Below are 22947 nucleotides of genomic sequence, written 5' to 3' on the forward strand. Positions count from 1 at the left end.
CAACACGTATGAACCTCTAAAACATGCTAACTAAAAGAATCCCAGTGCAAAAGAATCCAGTCACATATCTTATGATTCTATTTATATTAAATAGAAAAGGCAAATGTACAAACAGAAAGTAGATTACTGGGGATAGGGGTGGGAATGAGGAATGACTGCTGATGGGCACCAAGTCCCTTTTTTGGTGTTGGAAATATTCTAAAATTAGATTATAGTGATGGTGGTACAACTCTTATATCTTATATCTAGTAAAAATGAATTGTAGTGTATATTTACATGTGAATTTCATGATATATAAATTATAAAGTTCTTAAAAATATACATACCTAAAAAAACCTTCAACTATATTAAGTCCTTCTGTTTTGGTTTTAAAACTTAAAACCATATCAACATTATTATTGGAATGTGTAAGTGGTGAAAGTTTAAAAACAACTTCTTACCATGCTTTGAAGAATTTTCAATGCTTCCTCTTTACCTCTGAGTTGTCTTTGAGATGCCTCAAGTTCAGTTTTTAAAATTTCTACCTCCTGAGGACAGAAAGAAAATTAGTCTTCCTATCTGCAAGATATACAAACCTAAAATTATCAGTTTGGCTAGTCTACATTTACCCTTGGCTCAAAGCACTTACAAATGAGGCTGAAAATTCTTCTAGACTTAGTGAGTGAACCAGACATACTAAAATTGAAAGCCTCGGCCAGGTGAGGTGGCTCACACCTGTAATCCCTGCATTTTGGGAGGCCAAGGTGGGTGGATCACCTGAGGTCAGGAGTTCACGGCCAGCCTGGCTAACATGGTGAAACCCCATCTCTACTAAACATACAAAAAATTTGCCGGGCATGGTGGCGCACGCCTGTAATCCCAGCTACTCTGGAGGCTCAGACAGGAGAATCGCTTGAACCCAGGAGGCGGAGGTTGCAGTGAGCCAAGACTGAGTCACTGCACTCCAGTCTGGGTGACAGAGCGAGACTCTGTCTCAATTTAAAAAAAAAACAGCTGGGCATAGTAGCTCACACCTGTAAACCCAGCTACTCCAGAGGCTCAGGCATGAGAATTGCTTGAACCAGGGAGGTTTTTGAGACAGAGTCTCACTCGGTTGCCCAGGCTGGAGTGCAGTGGCATGATCTCGACTCACTGCAACCTCCACCTCCCAGGCTCAAGTGATTCTCCTGCCTCAGCCTCCCGAGTAGCTGGGATTGCAGGCATGCACCACTACTGCCTGGATAATTTTTGTATTTTTAGTAGAGACAGGGGTTTCACTATATTGGCCAGGCTGGTCTCGAACTCCTGACCTCAAATGATCCACTGGCCTTGGCCTCCCAAAGTGCTGGGATTACAGGCGTGAGACACTGCCCCCAGCCCCAGTTGGCTTTCATGTTGTTTACATACTGAGGTTGCAGTTCCTTATGTAGCGACTCAAGGTAAGGAGGCAGCTGCCGGCCCCAATCCAATGACTAGTGTCCTTATAAATTGAGGGAAATTTGGACCCAGATTCACAGGGAGAAGGCCATGTGACAGGCAGAGGTTGAATTTCTGCAGCTACCAGCCAAGGAACACCAACGACTGCACCAAGCATCAGAAGCTAGAAAGAGGCAAAGGACTCTCCTCTAAAGCCTTCAGAGGGAGAACGGCCTGCTGAAACTTTGGTTTCAAACTTCAGCCTCCAGAACTGACAGCAAATAGATTTCTGTTGTTTTAAGCCACCGGTTTGTGGTACTTTGTCTCGGCAGCCGAATACAGTAGCTTTCACAGGAAGAGTCCCAAACACACACTAAGGTGGGCTTCCTATTTCCCAAAGGACAGGCACCCCTCGCAGAAACTGCAATTCCCACCAAGGCAGTGGGCTCCTCAGGCCGCTGGAGACTCTGGGCTTCTGACTTTAATGAGGTGAAATTAAGTCAGATTGTTTGAAGTCACACATACAGGGAAAGCAGGTGGAAGGAAGTGATCTTACTTTCTGAAGGAGGAGATGAGAGAAGTGGGGTGGAAAGGAGAACTGGTGGGCATGTTTACATAAGTAGCTTCTTTAAGAGATGAGGTGGATAAGAAACAGAGGAGGCCAGTTGAAAAGGATGAGCTCTCGAGTGTGCTTCAGCAAGAATATCTGGAAAGCCAAAATTTGCCTTCCCCACAGATTTAGTACCATTTAAACAAAGTATCTATCAATGGACTTCATTCACTTGAGAATTTTTTTTTTTTTTAATCAAAAGTCTCTTACTGGTCCTGCTTGCATGAGTAGCAGTGAGCAGGGGAAAAGGGAGAGGAACCAGCCAGCACAGGGAGGGGTCATCTCCACAACATTCCATTTATACACAGAACTAAACAGACAAGCACAGAGTCATTATTGAGGTTACGAGTGGGCAGCAAGGGAAGTGGGAGGAACAGGTGGGGAGTGGGGGTGTTGTTAAAAAAAATACAGGCCCCCCCAACAACTGGGGTGCCTGGGGGGAACTTGGTCTGCTTCAACCCAAGAGGAATCAGAAGCTCAAAAGCAGTTTGGGAAGGCCAGAACCATCAGGGATGCAGGGAGAAGGAAAATCCAGGCAGTGGGGGGTCTGTTTGGCAACTGGGGTGAAGGGACTGCCCTTCCCCTGCTGGGATGCCCCCAGCCCCTCCTATCTGGCAGGAAGGGGGCAGCCTGCAACCCCCGAGGACAGGTGTGGGGCTGCCAGATGCTCCAGGCAGGGGGTCAGAAAGGGCTCACAAAGGCTTGCCTTCCAGGCAGATGACCACACTGCCCCCAGCTTCTCTGCCAGGGTGCAGTGGTCCTTGACCTCCTCATAGTATTTTGCTTGTAATTCTTGCTTGATCCCTGTCAGCTTCTTGTTGATGGCGTCCTTGGAGCTGGTATTGATCATTTTGCTCTTAAGGGGCACAGGCTCAGGGGCCCAGAAGATAAACAGCAGGTCCTCCTTCTTGCTCTCCTTGGTCCCATAGGTTGCGTCACAGAGGGCGTAGCGGCAATCCATCCTTATCTGGCAGCATCTTGACAAAGGTGGCATAAGGGTCGTCGACAGTCTGGCCCACATCGCCCACCAGGATCTCCTTGCCCTCCTCCAGGATGATGTTCTTCTTGTCCTCACTCAGGCCGAAGAGCACCGCCTTCTTACGCTTCTTCACTTCCTCTGGCATTGAAGACTTACACACCTTCATGTCGTTGAACACCTTGATGACACTATCAGAGACAGCCACACCAGAGGCCATGTTTCCGGAAGCGAAAAGGAGAGGGCACACAGAGCCGCAGAAGACGAGAGCACTGCAGCCACTGCTGGGACCCAATTAAACCGAGAATTTTTGTAGTACCTACCTCTAAAGTTTCATGAAGACATTGCCTTAATTCTTCATTTGACAATTCTGAATTCGAATCTATTTGCGGGGGAGAAAAGAATCTATTAGGGGGAAAATTTTGAATTTTTTAACTAATTAAACATAGGACATTTGTTTACAAATTACCCAATACAGGCATCCCCTAAATTGCAAAGAGAAGAAAATTATAATAGACCACCAGGTGCGGTGGCTCACGCCTGAAATCTCAGCAATTTGGGAGGCCTAGGCGGGCAGATCACTTGATGTCATGAGTTCAAGGCCAGCTTGGTCAACATAGTGAAACCCCGTCTGTACTAAAAATACAAAAATTAGCTTGGCATGCTGGTGCCTGCCTGTAGTCCCAGCTACTTGAGAGGCTGAGACAGGAGAATCGCTTGAACCCAGGAGGCGGAGGTTGCAGTGAGCGGAGACTGTGACACTGTATTCCAGCCTGGGCAACACAGTGACTCTGTTTCAAAAAAAATTTTTTAACAGACCATACTATGGTAAAAATATGAGTGTAAAGCATTTCACAAATGAAAAGACACATACTGTACTTTGGAATACAAAAAATTTTTACATAGATCCTAAGGATTGCTTGAGGCCAGGAGTTAGAAACAAGCCTAGGCAACAAGACCTCCGTCTCTACGAAATGTAAAATAAAAAATTAGCTAGACATGGTGATGTGCTGGTAGTCCCAGCTACGTGGGAAACTGAGGTGGGAGGATCACTTGAGTCCAGGAGTTCGAGGCTGCAGTGAGCTATGACTGTACACTATCCTCCAGCTTGAGCAACAGAGCAAGACCATCTAAAAAAACAAAACAGGACTCTCAAATAAAACAGATGTTAATGAGTTGGTTAATTACTACATTCAAATAAAAATATAGAAAAACATGAATATTGGTGAGTAAAATAAATAGATTTTGTTGTTTAGGCTTAAGCTTGAATGATGTAGTGGTATAAATATATAAGAAATAACTTTGGCTGGGCGCAGTGGCTCACGCCTATAATCCCAGCACTTTGGGAGGCTGAGGCGGGTGGATCACTTGAGGTAAGGAGTTCAAGACCAGCCTGGCCAATATGGTGAAACCCCATCTCTATTAAAAATATAAAAATTAGCTGGGCGTGGTGGTGCCTGCCTGTAGTCCCAGCTACTCAAGAGAGCAAGGCAGAAGAATTGCTTGAATCCGGGAGGCAGAGGCTGCAGTGAGCCGAGATCTCACCATTAGACTCCACCTGAGCGACAAGAGAAAAAAAATTTTTATTTTTTTTCTCAAAAAAATAAAAATAATAAAAATAATAACCTGAAGGCTGGGCACGGTGGCTCACACCTGTAATCCCAGCACTTTGGGAGGCTGAGGCAGGCAGATCACCTGAGGTCAGGACTTCAAGACTAGCCTGTCTATGTGGTGAAACCCTGTCTCTACTAAAAATACAAAGTTAGTCAGGCATGGTGGTGCACACCTGTAGTCCCAGCTATTTGGGAGGCTGAAGCAGGAGAATCCTGCTTGAACCCGGGAGAGGGGGGGTACAGTGTGCCGTGATTGCGCCACTGTACTCCAACCTAGGCAACAGAGCAAGATTCTGTCTCAAAAACAAAACAAAACAAAACAAAAGGCCGGGTGCGGTGGCTCACACCTGTAATCCTAGCACTTTGGGAGGCTGAGAAGGGTGGATCATCTGAGGTCAGGAGTTCGAGACCAGCCTGGCCTACATGGCGAAACCCCATCTCTACTAACAAATACAAAAATTAGCCGGGAATGGTGGCAGGCGCCTCTAATCCCAGCTACTCAGGAAGCTGAGGCATGAGAATCGCTTGAACCTGGGAGTCAGAGGTTGCAGTGCACTGAGATCGCACCATTGCACTCCAGCCTGGGCAAAAAGAAAAAAACTCCGTCTCAAAAAAAAAAAAAAAAAAAACCTAGATTTTATTTCTTTCCAAAAAGAATGACTAGAAGAGTCCCGTAACTTCAATTATTTCCTCCTTAATGTGATCAATTGAGAAGTTAAACTGAGCTTCCTAAGAGCTTCATTTTCCTTTCTGCCTCAATGGCAGTAAAAAAAAAAAAAAAAAAAAAAAATTAAAGTGGTAAATTATAAGCAAGAGAGTATAGGAAGTAAAAAAAATTTTTTTGAGAAGAATGTTTACTTTGAAAAAATATTTCTCAAAACAACTTTCTTTGCTATTGTGAAATTTCATTAACATGACAGTATCTAAGGCAAAACCTAAATCATGTTTGTACTGTGATGGATGATACAGGCTTCCAAGGAGGGACAGAATGACTCTGGGTTGGCAGTGACAAGTTCTGTTCTATTAATACTTGTGGTAGGCAGAATATTATGTCCACATGCCAATTCCCAGAAGCTGTGAACACATGGCAAAAGGAATTTGCAGATGTGATGAGATTAAGGATTTTGAGATGGGAGAGTACTCCGGATTATCCAGGTGGGTCCAGTGTACTCATAAGAGTCCTTATAAATGAAAGCGGGAGATGAGAAGGTCAATGTCAGAGTGATATGATGTGAGAACGACTCAGCCATTATTGACTTTGAAGATGGGGAGGGGGCCATGAGCCAAGGAATGCAGTAGCCTCTGGAGCTAGAAAAGGCAAGGGAGTAGAGTCTCCCCACCGAATCTCCAGAAGGAACACACCCTGCCAACACCCTGGCTTTAGCCCAGTGAAATTTATTTGGGACTTTTTTTTCCACAGAGAGAGGGTCTTGCTTTATTGCTTAGGCTGCAGTGCTCCTGCATCAGCTTCTCAGGTAGCTGGGACTACAGGTGCACACTACTACACCTGGCTAATTTTTAAACATTTTTTCTGTGGAGTTGAGGTCTTTCTGTGTTGACCAGGCTGGTCTCGAGCTCCTGGCCTCAAGCAATTCTCCCACCTCAGCCTCCCAAAATGCTGGGATTATAGGCATCAGCTACCACACATAGCCTGTTTGGCACTTCTGACCTGCAGAACTGTAAAATAATAAATTTGTGTTGTTTTAAGCCATTAAATTTGTGGTATTTGGGAAATTATCTATTAGTGATAGGACCAACTTTGATAAAAAGAAAAGTTCATAACCCAACAAAATGGGAACTCATACTATTACTATTTAAATCTTATTTATACCCCAGTGTTTCTTCACGTTTTTTGTTTGTTTGTTTGTTTGTTTGAGATGGAGTCTTGCTCTTTCGCCCAGGCTAGAGTGCAGTGGTGTGATCTTGGCTCAATGCAACCCCCGCCTCCCAGGTTCAAGTGATTCTCCTGCCTCAGCCTCCCAAGTAGCTGGGATTACAGGCTCCTGCCACCACGCTCAGCTAATTTTTTTGTATTTTTAGTAGAGACGGGGTTTCACCATCTTGGCCAGGCTGGTCTCAAACTCCTGACCTCGTGATCCACCCACCCCGGCCTCCCAAAGTGTTGGGATTGCTGGCGTGAGCTACCATACCTGGCCTCTGCATGTTTTTATAAAGGCATCTTAGCATCATGCTCAGTTTTCAACATTTTGCTTGCAAAACAGTATCCATTCTCTATACACAATAAGGAATTGGAAGAAAAATAAAAAAATAATCCCATTCTAATTTCAAGAGGGATTTTGAAGGATGGGGATGAACCCTGAGCTACCACGTATTTTTGTAAATCTGAAACCATGTTTCTTAAATCACTCTTATGTTGTTCTAATTTGTGTTTGTTCAACTTTGTGGGGAAGTTTCAGAAGAGGAAGTTTTGCAACATTGATTACAAAAGATTTAGCCAGATAACAGCTGGTGCCATGGTACAGGCATGAGCTTATCCACAGATTCCTGATCATTTTGGAGTTGTAACATTATATCACAATATGATGTTAAATTTTATTATTTCCATAAGGTAAGGTATAATTTCTTCTTGGTTATGATAAGTTAAGACAAACTGTTTTGACAATTTTTGAGAGTTTCATGACATCCTAAAATAACCAGAAGCATCTCTGTTCTTCCTGGAACACTCCTTTCCCAAAGATCCACTGCCTTACTCACCAATTCCAGTGCTCAGGCCAAGGTGGGAGGACTGCTTGAGGTCAGGAGTTTGAGACCAGTCTTGGTAATACAGTGAGACCTTGACTCTAGAATTTTTTTTTTTTTCTTGAGATGGAGTCTTGCTCTGTCACCAGGCTGGAGTGCAGTGGCATGATCTCAGCTCACTGCAACCTCCACCTCCCAGGTTCACACGATTCTCCTGCCTCAGCCTCCTGAGTAGCTGGGATTACAGGTGCATGCTACCATGCCTGGCTAATTTTTGTGTTTTTAGCAGAGATGGGGTTTCACCATGTTGGTCAGGCTGGTCTCGAACTCCAGACCTCGTGATTTGCCCACCTCAGGCTCCCAAAGTGCTGGGATTACAGGCATGAGCCACGGTGCCTGGCCGAAAAAGTTTCTTTTAAATTAGCCGGGTATGGTGGAACATACCTGTAGTCTCAGCTATTCAGGAGGCTGAGGCAAGAGGATTGCTTAAGCCGACCCTCTCTTTGTAAAAAAGAAAAAGGCCAGGCGTGGCGGCTCACGCCTGTAATCCCAGCATTTTGGGAGGCCGAGGTGGGCATATCACTTGAGGTCAGGAGTTTGAGACCAACCTGGCCAACGTGGTAAAACCCCATTTCTACTAAAAATTAAAAAATTAGCTCGGTGTGGTGGCACGTGCTTGTAGTCCCAGCTACTCGGGAGGCCAAGGCACAAGAATTGCTTGAATCCGGGAGGCAGAGGTTGCAGTGAGCCAAAATTGTACCACTGCACTCCAGCCTGGGCGACAAGAGTGAGACTCCACCTCAAAAATAATAAATAAATAATAAATATAAATAAAAATAAAGAAAAGAAAAGAAAAAAGAAAAAAAAAGTCATCTCCTTACAGAAGCCTTCCTAACCCTAGCCTGAAATACTAGCGCCCCATTTCCCATAACCACTCACTATCCCTTCACTTACCACTGCCCAATGTTACACATCTGTTGATGTGCAGGGTTTTGGTTTTTTTTCTTTTCTTTTCTTTTCTTTTTGAGACAAACTCTTTCTCTGTTGCCCAGGCTGGAGTGCAGTGGTACAATTTTGGCTCACCACAACCTCCGCCTCCTGAGTTCAAGCAATTCTTGTGCCTCGGCCTCCCAAGTAGCTGGGACTACAAGCACGTGCCACCACACCCAGCTAATTCTTATATTTTTAGTAGAGATGGGGTTTACCATGTTGACCAGGCTGGACTCAAGCTCCTGACCTCAAGTGATCCACCCGCCTTGGCCTCCCAAAGTGCTGGGATTACAGGCGTGAGCCACTGCGCCTGGCCCACAGGTTTATTTTCTATCTCCTCTATTAGAATGTGAAATCCATGACATTAGGGCCTTTGTCTATTTTGTTTACTGATATTATTCTCAGAAATTAGACCTGTGCCTGACACCTAATGATGCCCAATAAATACTTATTGACTACAAAAAAAAGTACATCACAAAAAAAAGTAAGGTTGGTAATCATTTACAGATATCATTAACAAATATATTAGATGTATAAAACTACTGTACTTCAAAGTTGTACAATATTTAGAAATATAAACATCAACTACTTTTGTACTACCACCAATCCCAAGAGATGAATAAAGATAAATTTCTAAAGACTGGGTGCGGTGGCTCGAGCCTGTAATCCCAGCACTTTGGGAGGCCAAGGCGGGCAAATCGCTTGAGGTCAGGAGTTTGAGACCAGCCTGGCCAAGATGGTGAAACCTTGCCTCTACTAAAAACAAAAATTAGCCAGGTGTAGTGGTGCGTGCCTGTAATCCCAGCTACTCCAGTGGCTGAGGCAGGAGAATTGTTTGAACCCAGGGGGCAGAGGTTGCAGTGAGCCGAGATCGTGTACCACTGCACTCCAGCCTGGGTGACAGAGCAAGACTCCGTCTAGAAAAAAAAAAAGAAAAAAATCTAAAATCCAATATGGTTATTTATTTCAGATTTTGGAAGGGTTATACCTTTGATACTATTCACAGGAGAAAGAAAGGAGAGGAAATTCAGCATTCTTACCAGTGCTACTTTGTCGTCTGTAATTGGACATTCTGGACACTTGAGGGAATGTATCTTGCAGGCTGTTATGCTTGGAATACTGAAAACTCGCTTCACTTCTTTCTTCTCCCTTTCTCGGAAATGGAGGAGGGCTAAAGTTCTTTCCATCTGATCTTTTTCTAGACCTATGTGAAACTTCTACTTCATAAATCCCACCAGGTTTCCTTCCGAGGCCATACCCTAAATCACCTTCTGTCATGTCATCCTCTTCTGTTTCCCAGAGCTGCACGTCCGACTCACTTGATGACCTCGCCACCTTGCTCATGAGCCAAATGCCGTCTTTATCATAAGAAAAAAACGGGTTGTCTGTAGTTAAGAAGAAGAGTAGTTAGGAAACCGTCAGTAGATCCAGCAATCCCACTTCTGGGTATTTACCCAAAACTGATTTGAAATCAGTATGTCAAAGAGACGTCCGCATTCCCATGTTCACCGTAGCACTGTTTACAATAGCCAAAATATGGAACCAACCTAAGTGTCCATCAAAGAGGAATAGGTGAAGAAAATAGGTGTGGGGTGTGTGTGTGTGTGTGTGTGTGTGTGTGTGTACAATGGAATACTAGTCAGCCTTGACAAAGAAGGAAATCCGGTCATTTGGGACACCATGGATGGAACTGGAAAACATTATGCAAGGTGTAACATGCCAGGCACAGAAAGACAAATACCACATGTTCTCCCTTATGTATAAAATAAAAAACAATCAGCCAGGCGCGGTGGCTCACACCTGTAATCCCAGCACTTTGGGAGGCCGAGGTGGGCGGATCCTGAGGGCAGGAGATCGAGACCATCATGGCTAACATGGTGAAACCCCGCCTCTACTAAAATACAAAAAAATTAGCTGGGCATGGTGGCGGGTGCCTTTAGTCCCAGGTACTCAGGAGGCTGAGGCAGAAGAATGGTGTGAACCCAGGGGGCGGAGCTGGCAGTGAGCCAAGATTGCACCACTGCACTCCAGTCTGGGTGAGAGTGACACTTCATCTCAAAATAATAATAATAATAAAAAAATAAAATAAAAAACAAACTCAAAGGAGAAGAAAAATGGTGGTTACCAGAGGCTGGGGGATGGGAGGAATGGGGAGATGATGGTCAAAGGGCACAAAGTCCTAGTTAGACAGAAAGAATAAGGTTTTTTCCTTTGCAATACATTGCACAGCACGGTGAATATAACAAAAATGTATTGTACATTTCAAAATTGCTCATAAATTTCAAATATTCTCACCACAAAAATGATTAAGTATTTGAGATGATGGATATGTTAATCAACTTGATTTAATTATTCCACATTGATTCATAATCATATCATCACTTTGTACCCCTAAATATAGACAGCTATAATCTGTCAATTTACAATTAAAAAAACAAAAAAACCTAACAAAATGAAAAAAACCCATCAGTAAAGTCATGTGTCACTTAATGATGGGAATACATTCTGAGAAATGTGTTGTTAGGCAATTTTGTCATTGTGTGAACATCATAGAGCATACATATACAAACCTAGATAGCACAGCCTACTATACCCCTGGGCTACATGGCTTAGCCTATAGTTCCTAGTCTACAAACATGTATAGCATGTTATAGCACTGAATAGGAAATGTTGTATAGCATGTTATAGCACTGTAGGAAATCGTTACACATGGGTCAATATTTGTGTATGTAAACATACCTAAACATAGAAAAGGAACAGTAAAAATACAATAGTATCTTATGGGACTACCACTCTCTATGTGGTCTGTCACTGACTGAAACATAATTTGGTGCATAACTGCATGATAAAGCTGAATTTTTCAGGGAAAAAAGTTTCTTCCTGTAATATACAGGCATGAATATCCCAGGAATGCACTCGTACATAAATGCCCTTGCAATCCAATTGTAAGTATTTAATATTTCAGAACTCTTTTCTTTTTTAGATGGAGCTTCGCTCTTGTTGCCCAGGCTGGAGTGCAGCGGCGCAATCTTGACTCACCGCAACCTCCGCCTCCCGGGTTCAAGCGATTATCCTGCCTCGACCTCCCAAGTATCTCGAATTACAGCCATGTGCCACCATGCCCGGCTAATTTTCTATTTTTTTTTTTAGTAGAGATGGGGTTTCTTTATGTTGGTCAGGCTGGTCTTGAACTCCTGACCTCAGGTGATCCACCTGCCTCGGCCTCCCAAAGTGCTGGGATTACAGGCGCTCTACCGCGCCCAGCCAGGTTTTGTTTTTTCATTTGTTTGTTTGAGAGACGGGGTCTAGCCATGTTGCCCAGGCTGGTCTCCAACTCGTGGGCTCAAGTGATTCTCCCAACTCGGCCTCTGGAGTAGCTGGGATGACAAGAGTGAGGCACCACGTGGGGGTGGGGAGCAGATATACTCCATACTCAATAAATACTTGTTTAGTAACCGAATAAAGGAAGAGAGGAATAAAGAAACAAACTGAAATACAATCATCCCAAGGAATCCAAGGGGAACTGGTTCCAGGACCCCTGTGTATTTCCTTGGATCTTCAAATTCTTAGCCAGGCATGGTGGCTCACACTTGTAATATCAAGGCTGTGGGAGGCTGAGACTAGAGGATTGCTTGAGCTGAGGACTTTGAGACCAGCCTGGGCGACAGAGTGAGAACCTGTCTCTACAAAAAAAAAAATTTTTTTTTTTTTTTTTTTTTGAGACAGAGTCTTGCTCTGTCACCCAGGCTGGAGTGCTGTGGTACAATCTCGGCTCACTGCAACCTCCACCTCCTGGATTCAAGCAATTCTCCTGGCTCAACCTCCTGAGTAGCTGGGATTACAGGCGCGTGCCACCACACCCAGTTAATTTTTGTATTTTTAGTAGAGACGGGGTTTCACCATGTTAGTCAGGCTGGTCTCAAACTCCTGACATCATGATACACCTGCCTCGGCCTCCCAAAGTGCTGGGATTACAGGCGTGAGCCACGGCACCCGGCCCAAAATTTTTTTAAAAAATTAGCTGGTGGCACATGCCTACTCAGGAGGCTGAGGTGGGAGAATTGCTTGGGTCTGGGAGGTGAAGGCTGCAGTGAGCCATAACTGTGCCTCTACACTCCAGCTTGAGCTACAGAGCAACACTCCATCTCAAAAAACTTTTTGTTAATTTGTTAATAAAAAAGTATCATATTTGTATATTATCTAGGCACATCCTCCTGGGTACTTTATATATATTTTCAATTGTCTCTAAATTACTTATAATATCTAATACAATGCCTATACATCACTTCATTCCCGTGGATTTAACCTCGTATTCTGAGTGCTGCAAATTCATCTTTGTTTTTGGAGCACTGTGGATTTTTTTTTTCCAAATATTTTCAATCCTGGTTGCTTGAATCAACCAATGTGGAACCCACGGAGCTCCTATCCTACCTCAGGCCACCCAGACCAGGTTTGGTTAGACTGTACTTGCTTTTAGGGCAGAAAAACAAAACTGGCACGCCAGCAGGATTCCACAGCAGACACAGAGGACTTATGCCTGCTTTCTTCCCTGCAGAAAACTTCTCCTGGCAAAAATGCCTACAGATCAACTAGTATCACTCAACCCTCCCCACATGGAGACCACCCCAGTCACCTACCTGGTGACAGTGAAGCAGTTGGGAGAAGCAGAAATGCTCAACCTTGTGCCTCCAGTACAGAGTGCAGTTATGAGGGACTTTCACCACCAGGCATTTCAAAACAGCTGCTTTGCTATAGCTATTTAGAAATATTTCATCCTTCTCTCAAGGCTCATTAAAAAAAAAAGTGGGGTGTGGGGGTATAAACACATCTAACATTTTTCTCTAAATATCCTGCTGTTTAAGTAGCTGCTTGCCAAAACTTCCAAAGACATTTAATCTCAGTCTTGCATTTGTTGTGAAGATCTCTATTCTTCCACTATTAAAACCTTATATAGATACCAAACAAATCTGACCATGTATTAAGGAATTTCAGTCATTTTTAGGGTCAAAATGCCATACATTTTCAATGTTAAAAACAAAGACCCTTAAAATATTTGAACAGATATGTCATAAAAGAAGATATATGGATGGAAAGATGCTCAGCATCATTAGTCATCAGGCAATTATAACTTAAACCACAGTGAGATCCTACCTCACAGCACTGACAATTCCAAGTGCTGCTGAGGATGTAGAGTAACTGAAACACTCATACATTGGTGATGTGAGTAAAACATGGTACAACCACTGTGGAAAACAATTTGACAGCTTCTTATAAACATGTGACCTGGCAACTGCATTCTTCAGGATTTACTCAAGAGAAATAGAACCCTATATCCATACTAAGATGTGTGCAGGAATATTCATACATCACTCAATTTGTCAAAAACTGGAAATAACTCAAGTGTCCATCTGCAGTAAAACAAAGAAACTGTGGTCTGTCCATACAACAGAATATATTTGTCAGTAAAGAACAATGGGCCAGGCGCGGTGGCTCAAGCCTGTAATCCCAGCACTTTGGGAGGCCGAGACGGGCGGATCATGAGGTCAGGAGATCGAGACCATCCTGGCTAACACGGTGAAACCCCGTCTCTACTAAAAAATACAAAAAACTAGCCGGGTGAGGTAGCGGCGCCTGTAGTCCCAGCTACTCGGGAGGCTGAGGCAGGAGAATGGCGGGAACCTGGGAGGCGGAGCTTGCAGTGAGCTGAGATCCGGCCACTGCACTCCAGCCTGGGTGACAGAGCGAGACTCTGTCTCAAAAAAAAAAAAAAAGAACAATGCAATTCCGATATATGCAATGACTTTCCCAGACATTATGCTAACAAAAAAAGCACATACTAGGCCAGATGTGGTGGCTCCCACCGTAATCCCAGCATTTCAGGAGGCTGAGGTAAGGATCACTTGAGGCCAGGAGTTGGAAACCAGCCTGGGCAACATAGCGAGATCCCCATCACTATTTAAAACAATAAATAAATAAACAACAGCACATACTGTATGAAATACTGGCAAAACTAACATACAAGGATGGTAAACAAATTAATGGTTGCTTGGCATGGGAGAAATGACCACAAAGGGCATGAGGGAAGTTTTCTGAGGTAATGGAAAACCTCTATATCTTCACTAGAGTGGCCACTTATTAAAACTCATTAGGCTGGGTGTGGTGGTTCACGCCTGCAATCTCAGCAGTTTGGGAGGCCAAGGCGGGCAGATCACCTGAGGTCAGGAGTTCAAGACCTGCTGGTCAACATGGTGAAACCCCGTCTCTACTAAAAAATACAAAAAATTAGCCAGGTGTGGTGGTGCACGCCTGTAGTCCCAGCTATTTGGGAGGCTGAGGCAGGCGAATGGCTTGAACCCAGCAAGCGGGGTTGCAGTGAGTCAAGATTATGCCACTGCACTCCAGCCTAGGCAACAGAGTGAGACCCTGCCTCAAAAAAAAAAAAAAAAAAAAAGATGTAATAATACCTAGTACTTGTTGCCTGCTTTCCATGTGCTGGACAGTTTTAAGTGCCTTAGATTATTACATTTATTCTTTACAAACACTCTGTAAGACGATACCATTATTAAGTATGAAAATTAAACTGTAGCAGACAGAGACTAACACAGCCAACCAGAAGTGGAGATGGATTTTTTTTTTAAGACACAGGGTCTCAGGCTGGGCATGGTGGCTCACGTCTGTAATTCCAGCACTTTTGGAAGGTCGAGGTGGGTGGATCACAAGGTCAAGAGTTCAAGACCAGCCTGACCAATGTAGTGAAACATCGTCTCTACTAAAAAGACAAAAATTAGTCGGGTGTGGTGGTGGGCGCCTGTAATCCCAGCTACTCAGGAGGCTGAGGCAGGAGAATCACTTGAAACCAGAAGGCGGAGGTTGCGGTAAGCCAAGATTGTGCCACTGCAATCCAACCTGGGTGAAAAAGCAAAACTCTGTCTCAAAAAAAAAAAAAAAAAAAAAAAAGGGACAGCATCTCACTCTGTTGCTTGTTGCTTAGGCTGAAGTGCAGTAATGCATCCACAGCTCACTGTAGCCTCGACCTCTTAGGCTCAAGTGATTCTCCCACCTCAGTCTCCAAAGTAGCTGGGACAACAGATGTGTACCACCTTGCCAGGCTAATTTTTAATTCTTTTTTTTTTTTTTGAGACAGAGTCTCGCGCTGTGTCACCCAGGCTGGAGTGCAGTGGCGCGATCTCGGCTCACTGCAAGCTCCGCCTCTCAGGTTCACTCCATTCTCCTGCCTCAGCCTCCGAGTAGCTGGGACTACAGGCGCCCGCCACCACGCCCGGCTAGTTTTTTGTATTTTTAGTAGAGACGGGGTTTCACCATGTTAGCCAGGATGGTCTCGATCTCCTGACCTCGTGATCCACCCGCCTCGGCCTCCCAAAGTGCTGGGATTACAGGCTTGAGCCACCGCGCCCGGCCGAATTTTTAATTCTTTTTGTAGAAACAGGGTCTCAGGCCAGCCGGTCTTGAACTTCTGACCTCAAGGGATCCTTCCACCTCAGCCTCCCTAAGTCCTGGGATTACAGGCATGAGCTACCACCCCTGGCCCAGAGACAGATTTTTAATCCAGATGTCTGATGTCAGAGCCAACACTTTTAGCCACTGTTTTCTATTACTTGGAGAATTTCAACGAAATTAACATCAGAGTATACCAAGTTTCTATTATTTATGACTTCAAATAGAACTTAAAGTAAAAGTCTAAAATACCTAGTTTGAACAACATCTAACAGACATTCTGGAGCCATTTTTTTCCAGATTTTTATAAAATCATCTTGGTTCTTTTACAAGATTATTTCCTTAAAAAGGAGATTTATCTATTTTGTCAAGGTAGATAAGAAGATGTTTATTGAATCAAAGAATAATCCCTTGGGAGGCTGTGTTTTACCTCTAGTGCAGTAGACTCCTGCTTATTAAGGGCAACCTCTGGCCTGCATTAAGAAGGGTGTGGTCAGGATTAGGCAGGCAGCAGAGAAGAAAATGAAATTGGTTAACACAAGGGGAAAAAGCTGTAAAAGGAAAGAGCAAGCAATTGTAGAGTTAGCTAAGAACATTTTTCAATCCACCACATAAACTCAGGCATCATGGGTACATCTTCCTGCTATTCAGAGTTAAACATAATGAGGTTTTGTTGTTGTTGTTGTTTTGTTTGTTTTTTATCCCTGCCCACTGTTTCTTAAACTTAACTTCAGGCTGGAAATGGTGGTTTATGCCTGTAATCCCTGCACTTTGTGAGGCCAAAGCAGGAGGACTGCTTGAGCCTAGTAGTTCAGACCAGCCTGGGCAACACAGTGAGACCTCATCTCTACAAAAAAAGGAAAAAAAAAGAAAATTGCTGGGCATGGTGGTGCACACCTGTAGTCCCAAGCTACACTGGAGCCTGAGGTGGGAAGTCAAGCCTGCAGTGAGCTGTGATCATGCCACTGCACTCTAGTCTGGTCAACAGAGCAAGACCCTGTATCTAAAAACAAATAAAATAAAATGTAACTTCAGGGACTGCTGACTGTATATTCTCCCACTTTTTTTTTTCTTTTCCTTTTTCTTTTTTAGATGGAGTCTTGCTCTGTCGCCCAGGCTGGAGTGCAGTGGTGCCATCTCGGCTCAATGCAAGCTCCGCCTCCCGGGTTCACGCCATTCTCCTGCCTCAGCCTCCCGAGTAGCTGGGACTACAGGTGCTCGCCACCACGCCCGGCTAATTTTTTGTATTTTTAGTAGAGATGGGGTTTCACCGAGTTAGCCAGGATGGTCTCGATCTCCTGACCTCGTGATCTGCCCGCCTTGGTCTCCCAAAGTGCTGGGATTACAGGCGTGAGTCACTGCGCCTGGCCTATTCTCCCACTGTTTATATGCTAATAGTAAGATAACATGAAATACCATACAAATTAAACTTCACTTTTGAAACACATTACTTCCACAAAAGTGAAAATATTTGAAGTTACTATTCAACCAGTTTAATGTATTCGGGGTTGATGACCAGGGAAGCAGCAGGATGTATTAATGGAGAAGAGGTCTGGGTTCAAATCTCACTTCACCACTTGCCGCTTTTTGATCTTGGGTAAGTCATTTAACTTCTTAGAGCCTGTTTTATTTCTTAATGGGGTTTAAGCATAACTACCTTATGGGGACACTTTTGGGTACCACTGATACATTTGAAATCAACTATGGTAGCCAGATCAATGTTTATTGAATTTGAATATTATTTTCTTCAACTGTCAATTTAGGGGACTAGATTTTTGGTTCTTCAGAGCTCTAAAATTGTTTCTGTGTCAGTATTTTTCAAAGTGTGCTCCATGAAACATGTTCTCCAGACTATTAGGTTTTGCTAGGAATAAAAGGGTCCTTTTGGTTTTATTGAGGGCTTTTTTTTTTTTTTTTTTTTTTGAGATGGAGTCTCACTGTATCACCCAGGCTGGAGTGCAGTGGCGCAATCTCAGTTCACTGCAACCTCTGCCTCCCAGGTTGTAGCAATTCTCATGCCTCAGCCTCCCAGGAAACGGGGGATTATAGGCACCTACCACCATGCTCAGCTAATTTTTGTATTTTAGTAGAGACACGGTTTCACCACGTTAGCCAGGTTAGTCTTGAACTCGTGACCTCAGGCAATCCACTCACCTCTGCCTGCCAAAGTGCTGGGATTACAGGCGTGAGCCACCACGCCCAGACTTTTTTTGTTTTAATTTTTTAAATTAAAATGAGTCTGTATTTATGCCTGTTTTATGTTCAATCCATTCAGCGATTTACTCTATCATTTAATTTCTAATTGGACAAAATTAGAAAGTAATAAAATATGTTGAACAATAAAGAAATAGTTAAATCTTGGTTTAACAACTTTATAAAATACTATGTAATTAAACAAAATTAACTAAATAAGTATTAGAGTTATAGTATATTTAACATAGTTTAAGAATAATCTCCAGCCTGGGCCACAAGAGTGAAACTCCATCTCAAAAAATAAAAATAAAAAAATAAAATAAGAATAAAAATACTATGTAGTATAGACTACGCAGCAACATGATAAATGCTCACATATACAAGTGTAAAACATAAAAAGCAGAATTCAAAGTTGTCTGTACTAGGGACAAAGATTAGAAGAAAAACAAAAGATGAAAATAAATTAGTAGGATTAGAGCGTTTTTCCATATAACATTTTTACAATATTGTATTTCTTTAACAGTACCACGAAATCTAAGAATATCTACAGCTGATTCTGTACTGTACGGTAATCTTGAATAGATAAACACGGAGGTTCCTTCATACTTTATACCTTTGACTTTTTTTTTTTTTTTTTGAGAGGGAGTCTCACTCTGTCGCCCAGGCTGGAGTGCAGTGGCGCCATCTTGGCTCACTGCCAGCTCCACCTCCCGGGTTCACACCATTCTCCTGCCTCAGCCTCCCGAATAGCTGGGACTACAGGTGCCCGCCACCTCGCCCAGCTAATTTTTTGTATTTTTTAGCAGAGATGGGGTTTCACCGTGTTAGCCAGGATGGTCGGTGATCTGACCTCGTGATCCGCCCACCTCGGCCTCCCAAAGTGCTGGGATTACAGATGTGAGCCACCGCGCCCGGCCTACCTTTGACTTTTAAAAGACGACTTGAACCAATATATGCTGTCTAAAATAGACGCGTCAGCTTTTAGGATTAAAGTCTTTATTTTTATATGGACAGAGTCTCTGTCTGATGACCAGGCTAGAGTGCAGTGGCACAATCACAGCTCACTGCAGCCTCAACCCCTGGGCTCAAGTGATCCTCCCATCTCAGCCTCCCAAGTAGCTGGGATTATAGGCCTGTGCCACCACACCTGACTAATTTTTTTGTTCTTGCAGAGGCTAATTTTTGTATGTTTTGTAGAGACGAGGTCTCCTTATATTGCCCAGGCTGGTCTCAAACTCCTGGGCTCAAGTAATCCTTCTGCCTCAGCCTCCCAAAGTGCTGAGATTACAGGTGTGAGCCCCAATGCCCAGCCAGGATTAACGTCTTTTTTTTTTTTCTGAGACTCAGTTTTGCTCTTATCACCCAGGATGGAGTGCAATGGCGTGATCACGGCTCACTGCAACCTCTGCCTCCTGGGTTCAAGTGATTCTCCCGCCTCAGCCTCCCGAGTAGCTGGGATTACAGGTGCCTACCACCACACCCAGCTAATTTTCGTATTTTTAGTACAGATGGGATTTCACCATGTTGGCCAGGCTGGTCTCAAATTCCTGACCTCAGATGATCCACCTGCCTCGGCCTCCCAAAGTGCTGGGATTACAGGCGTGAGTCACCGAGCCCAGCTCAGATGTATTTTTTTCTATTCCAGTCCAGGCATACATGACTTGCCCCAAATACAATGGTAGTTAGCAGCACAGCCGGGACTAGAAACAGTATTTCTGGCTCTTTGTCCAGTCTTCTGACCACTTGGGAAAGGCTGTAGGATGAATAGATTACAGTCTGTTAACAGTCATCTCACTTTTCCACTAAAACAACTCTTTAAAAGATGACCAGTGACTTCCTCATAGATAAATCCAAGATCAAGTCTCATTCTTCAGCCTCCTCCACCTTTGCAGGAGCTGTGACACTACTGACTCACTAAGTCCAGGTTCACCTGACTCCTGAAGCCCCAAGAAATAGAGATCTGATCCTCTTCCTTCCCTGACTGCCTCATATCTGTCCTCTCAGGCTCTTTTTCTTTCTCATGTCCCTTTTGTAAATGAGCTTCCTTCTTTGGTAAAAGAGCTTCCTCTCTTACTACTCTTAAATACACATCTCCAGCTGGATATCCCGCCAGCAATCTAAGAACATCTTGCTCAAAAACAAATTCATGGCCGGGCACTGTGGCTCACGCCTATAATCCCAGCACATTGGAGGCCGAGGCGGGCGGATCATGAGGTCAGGAGTTCGAGACCAGCCTGGCCAACATAGTGAAACCCCATCTCTACTAAAAATACAAAAATTAGCCGGGCACGGTGGTGCGTACCTGTAGTCCCAGCTACTCGGGAGGCTGAGGCAGGAGAATCGCTTGAACCAAGAAGGCAGAAGTTGCAGTGAGCCAAGATCACACCACTGCACTCCAGCCTGGGCGACAGAGCAAGACTCCATCTAAAAACAAAATTCACTATCCTCTCAGCCCCCAATCCAGGTCTCCCTCTGAGTCCTCTATTTCTGCAAATGCCTCAACCATGCTCCAAAACACTCAGGAGCAAAACTTTGGAATTGTTTTTCCTCTTTGTTCTTCACATGCCTTCAGTTGCCAGGTCTTCTACACCCACAAAAACCTCCCCAAACCATGTCATTCTTCGCACATTAATTTCACTGCCCTGGTGGAACTTGTCTTTAATTCCCCAAGGCTAGCCTGATAATTCCCTAATTGGTCTACTTCAAGCCAACCTACATACTGCTGCCAAGTCAATAATATCCAAGCACAAACCGAATGACGTCTCTCTCTTGCTGTAAAACGTTCCATGGCTCCCATGGCATGTATAATTAGAGTCAATGTCACCCTGTTTTCCTTTTTTAAAAAAATTTAGGCTGGGCACAGTGGCTCACGCATGTCATTCGAGCACTTTGGGAGGCTGAGGAGGGCAGATCACCTGAGGTCAGGAGTTTGTGACCAGCCTGGCCAACATGGTAAAACCTCATCTCTACTAAAAATACAAAAATTAGCCAGGTATGGCGGCGGGTGCCTTTAATCCCAGCTACTTGGAAGGCTGAGGCAGGAGAATCGCTTGAACCTGGGAGGTTGAGGTTCAGTGGTGACATTGGTGCTGAGATAGCACCATTGTCTGTCGCCCACACTGGAGTTCAATGGTGCAATCTCGGCTCGCTGCAAGCTCCACCTCCCGGGTTCAAGCGATTCTCCCACCTCAGCCTCCTCAGTAGCTGAGATAACAGGCGCCCACCACCACGCCCGGCTAAATTTTGTATTTTTGTAGACATAGGTTTTCACCATGTTGGCCAGGCTGATTTTCAACTCCAGACCTCAGGAGATCTGCCGACTGGTCTCCCAAAGTGCTGGGATTACAGGCGTGAGCCACTGTGTCCAGTCAAAACTCCGTTTCAAAAACATAAAAATGAAAATAATGTATCCAACTGAAGTGTCACCCTGTATTCTACAACAAAGCTCCAGTTTCATCTGGCAGTACTCCCTGGATGTACCCTGTGCCTCCACATAAGAGGAACTGCACTTGCTCCCAGGGCTCCTCCCTCAGCTCAGCTTGGTCACCTGCAAGCCTCTGTTGGTGCCATTCTTCACCCCAGAAATGCTGTCTCCTCTCAGACCCACCTCAGTTCAGGACAGCACTCCCTCCAGTAGCCTTCCTGACTCCTTTGGACCAGATGTGATTTCTTCCACATCTGAGTCTTCCCAGTTCTGGGAGGTTTTACTGAATCTTTTTAATAGCGCTTACTTCCTACCTGACCTAGACTGACTGTATATTCTCTTGTGCAGAGACTTTTTGTGTCTCGTTTGCTTATGCACAACAGGTGTTCCAAAGATATCTGATAGAATCGAAAGAGAAAACCGATTCCTGCCCAGAAACCTTTGGACAGAAGAATCTACACTCAGTAGCCTGACAACTCTGCCTTAGCAAACAAGTTGGTCAAACATGCCTAACTCCCTGACAAAGAGGAACTAACTTGAGCCCTCCCTGGTGAACAATGGCCTGCTGCACTTTGCTTTAGGATTTTGTTTCTTAACTTTTCATTTCAGAATAATTTTAGATGTACAGTAAGTTGCAAAGATAGTACTAAGAATTCCTGTACACCTTTTATCCAAATTCCTCTAATGTTAACATTTGTGTACAATTTGTCAAAATTAAGAAATTAACATGGGTACATGCTATTAACTAAACCACAGCCTTTATTATTTTTTCCACTAATGTTCTTTTTCTGTTGCAGGATCCAAACCAGGATACTGACGCTACAGTTTTATAAGGCTCAAAATTAACAGAAAAGAAAAAAAATAAAGGAGGTCGGGAGGGTGAGAGAGAGAAATAGGGTCTCTGAAATCTATTTCTTATTTTTTTCTTATCAGACGAGGCCACTAAATTGGCATTCGGGGAAAAGGAGCCAGTTGGGGCAGTTTGTCCACAACCTGCAGCGTTTCCACGAATATGCGCATCCCGCCCCCGCCCTGGATCCTCCCCACTCCCGGTTCCCACCTGCCAGGTCTGACCCCGGGTACCCTCTCAAAGTCCGTGACCGGCTCAGCGAGCAGCGCCCTCCTACCGCCCCGGCGCCCCCGTCTGCTAGCTCACCTGGCAAGGAGCCTCCTCTCTGTGCGCGCGCGCCGCTGCCGCTGCCGCCGCGCGCCCTCCGGGCCACGTGACCGCGTGGGCGCAGTCCCAGACAGGAAACGCCAGTGAGGTCGCCCTGGGCCATCGAGGCGGCTCGCGCTACTTTTTCTTGACCTCACTCGGTTCCTGTGTGCAACCTGATGTTAGCTCTGTCCACCCTCAGCTCCAAAGTCAACTACGGGTAACCAATATACAAACGATGACATGAGATTTAGAGAAACAAGATGGGGCGTGTGTCAATACATGTAGAATTCGATGGTTCAAACATTGAGGCTCATACTGGCGCGGTGGTTCACACCTGTAATCCCAGCTTTTGGGAGGCCAAGGCAGGAGGATCGCTTGAGGCCAGGAATTCGAGACCAGCATGGCCAACATGATGACACCCCACTCTACCAA

General features: G+C 44.4%; 1 protein-coding gene and 1 pseudogene across 3 annotated transcripts in view; both read right to left on the minus strand.

The window, feature by feature from the left end:
• The window catches only part of CCDC125 (coiled-coil domain containing 125), a 53138-nt gene extending 30598 nt beyond the window's left edge, over positions 1 to 22540 (minus strand). Inside the window, exons 1-5 of one of the 3 annotated variants that reach the window (XM_025388201.1) lie at positions 22513 to 22540; positions 9553 to 9669; positions 9325 to 9433; positions 3305 to 3363; positions 441 to 527 (exon numbers count right to left, since the gene is read on the minus strand). In XM_025388201.1, coding sequence (XP_025243986.1) covers positions 441 to 527; positions 3305 to 3363; positions 9325 to 9355 — 177 coding nt within the window. In that variant the 5' untranslated portion in view covers positions 9356 to 9433; positions 9553 to 9669; positions 22513 to 22540. Of the gene's footprint in view, positions 1 to 440; positions 528 to 3304; positions 3364 to 6348; positions 6352 to 9324; positions 9670 to 22512 lie in introns of those variants that run through there. The other 2 variants (XM_025388202.1, XM_025388200.1) reach the window with 2 other exon arrangements.
• On the minus strand, positions 2698 to 3260 carry LOC112626274 (annotated as a pseudogene).
• Positions 22541 to 22947: the final 407 nt, after the last annotated feature.

This window comes from Theropithecus gelada, chromosome 6, assembly GCF_003255815.1.
Source record: "Theropithecus gelada isolate Dixy chromosome 6, Tgel_1.0, whole genome shotgun sequence".
Lineage (NCBI taxonomy): Eukaryota > Metazoa > Chordata > Mammalia > Primates > Cercopithecidae > Theropithecus > Theropithecus gelada.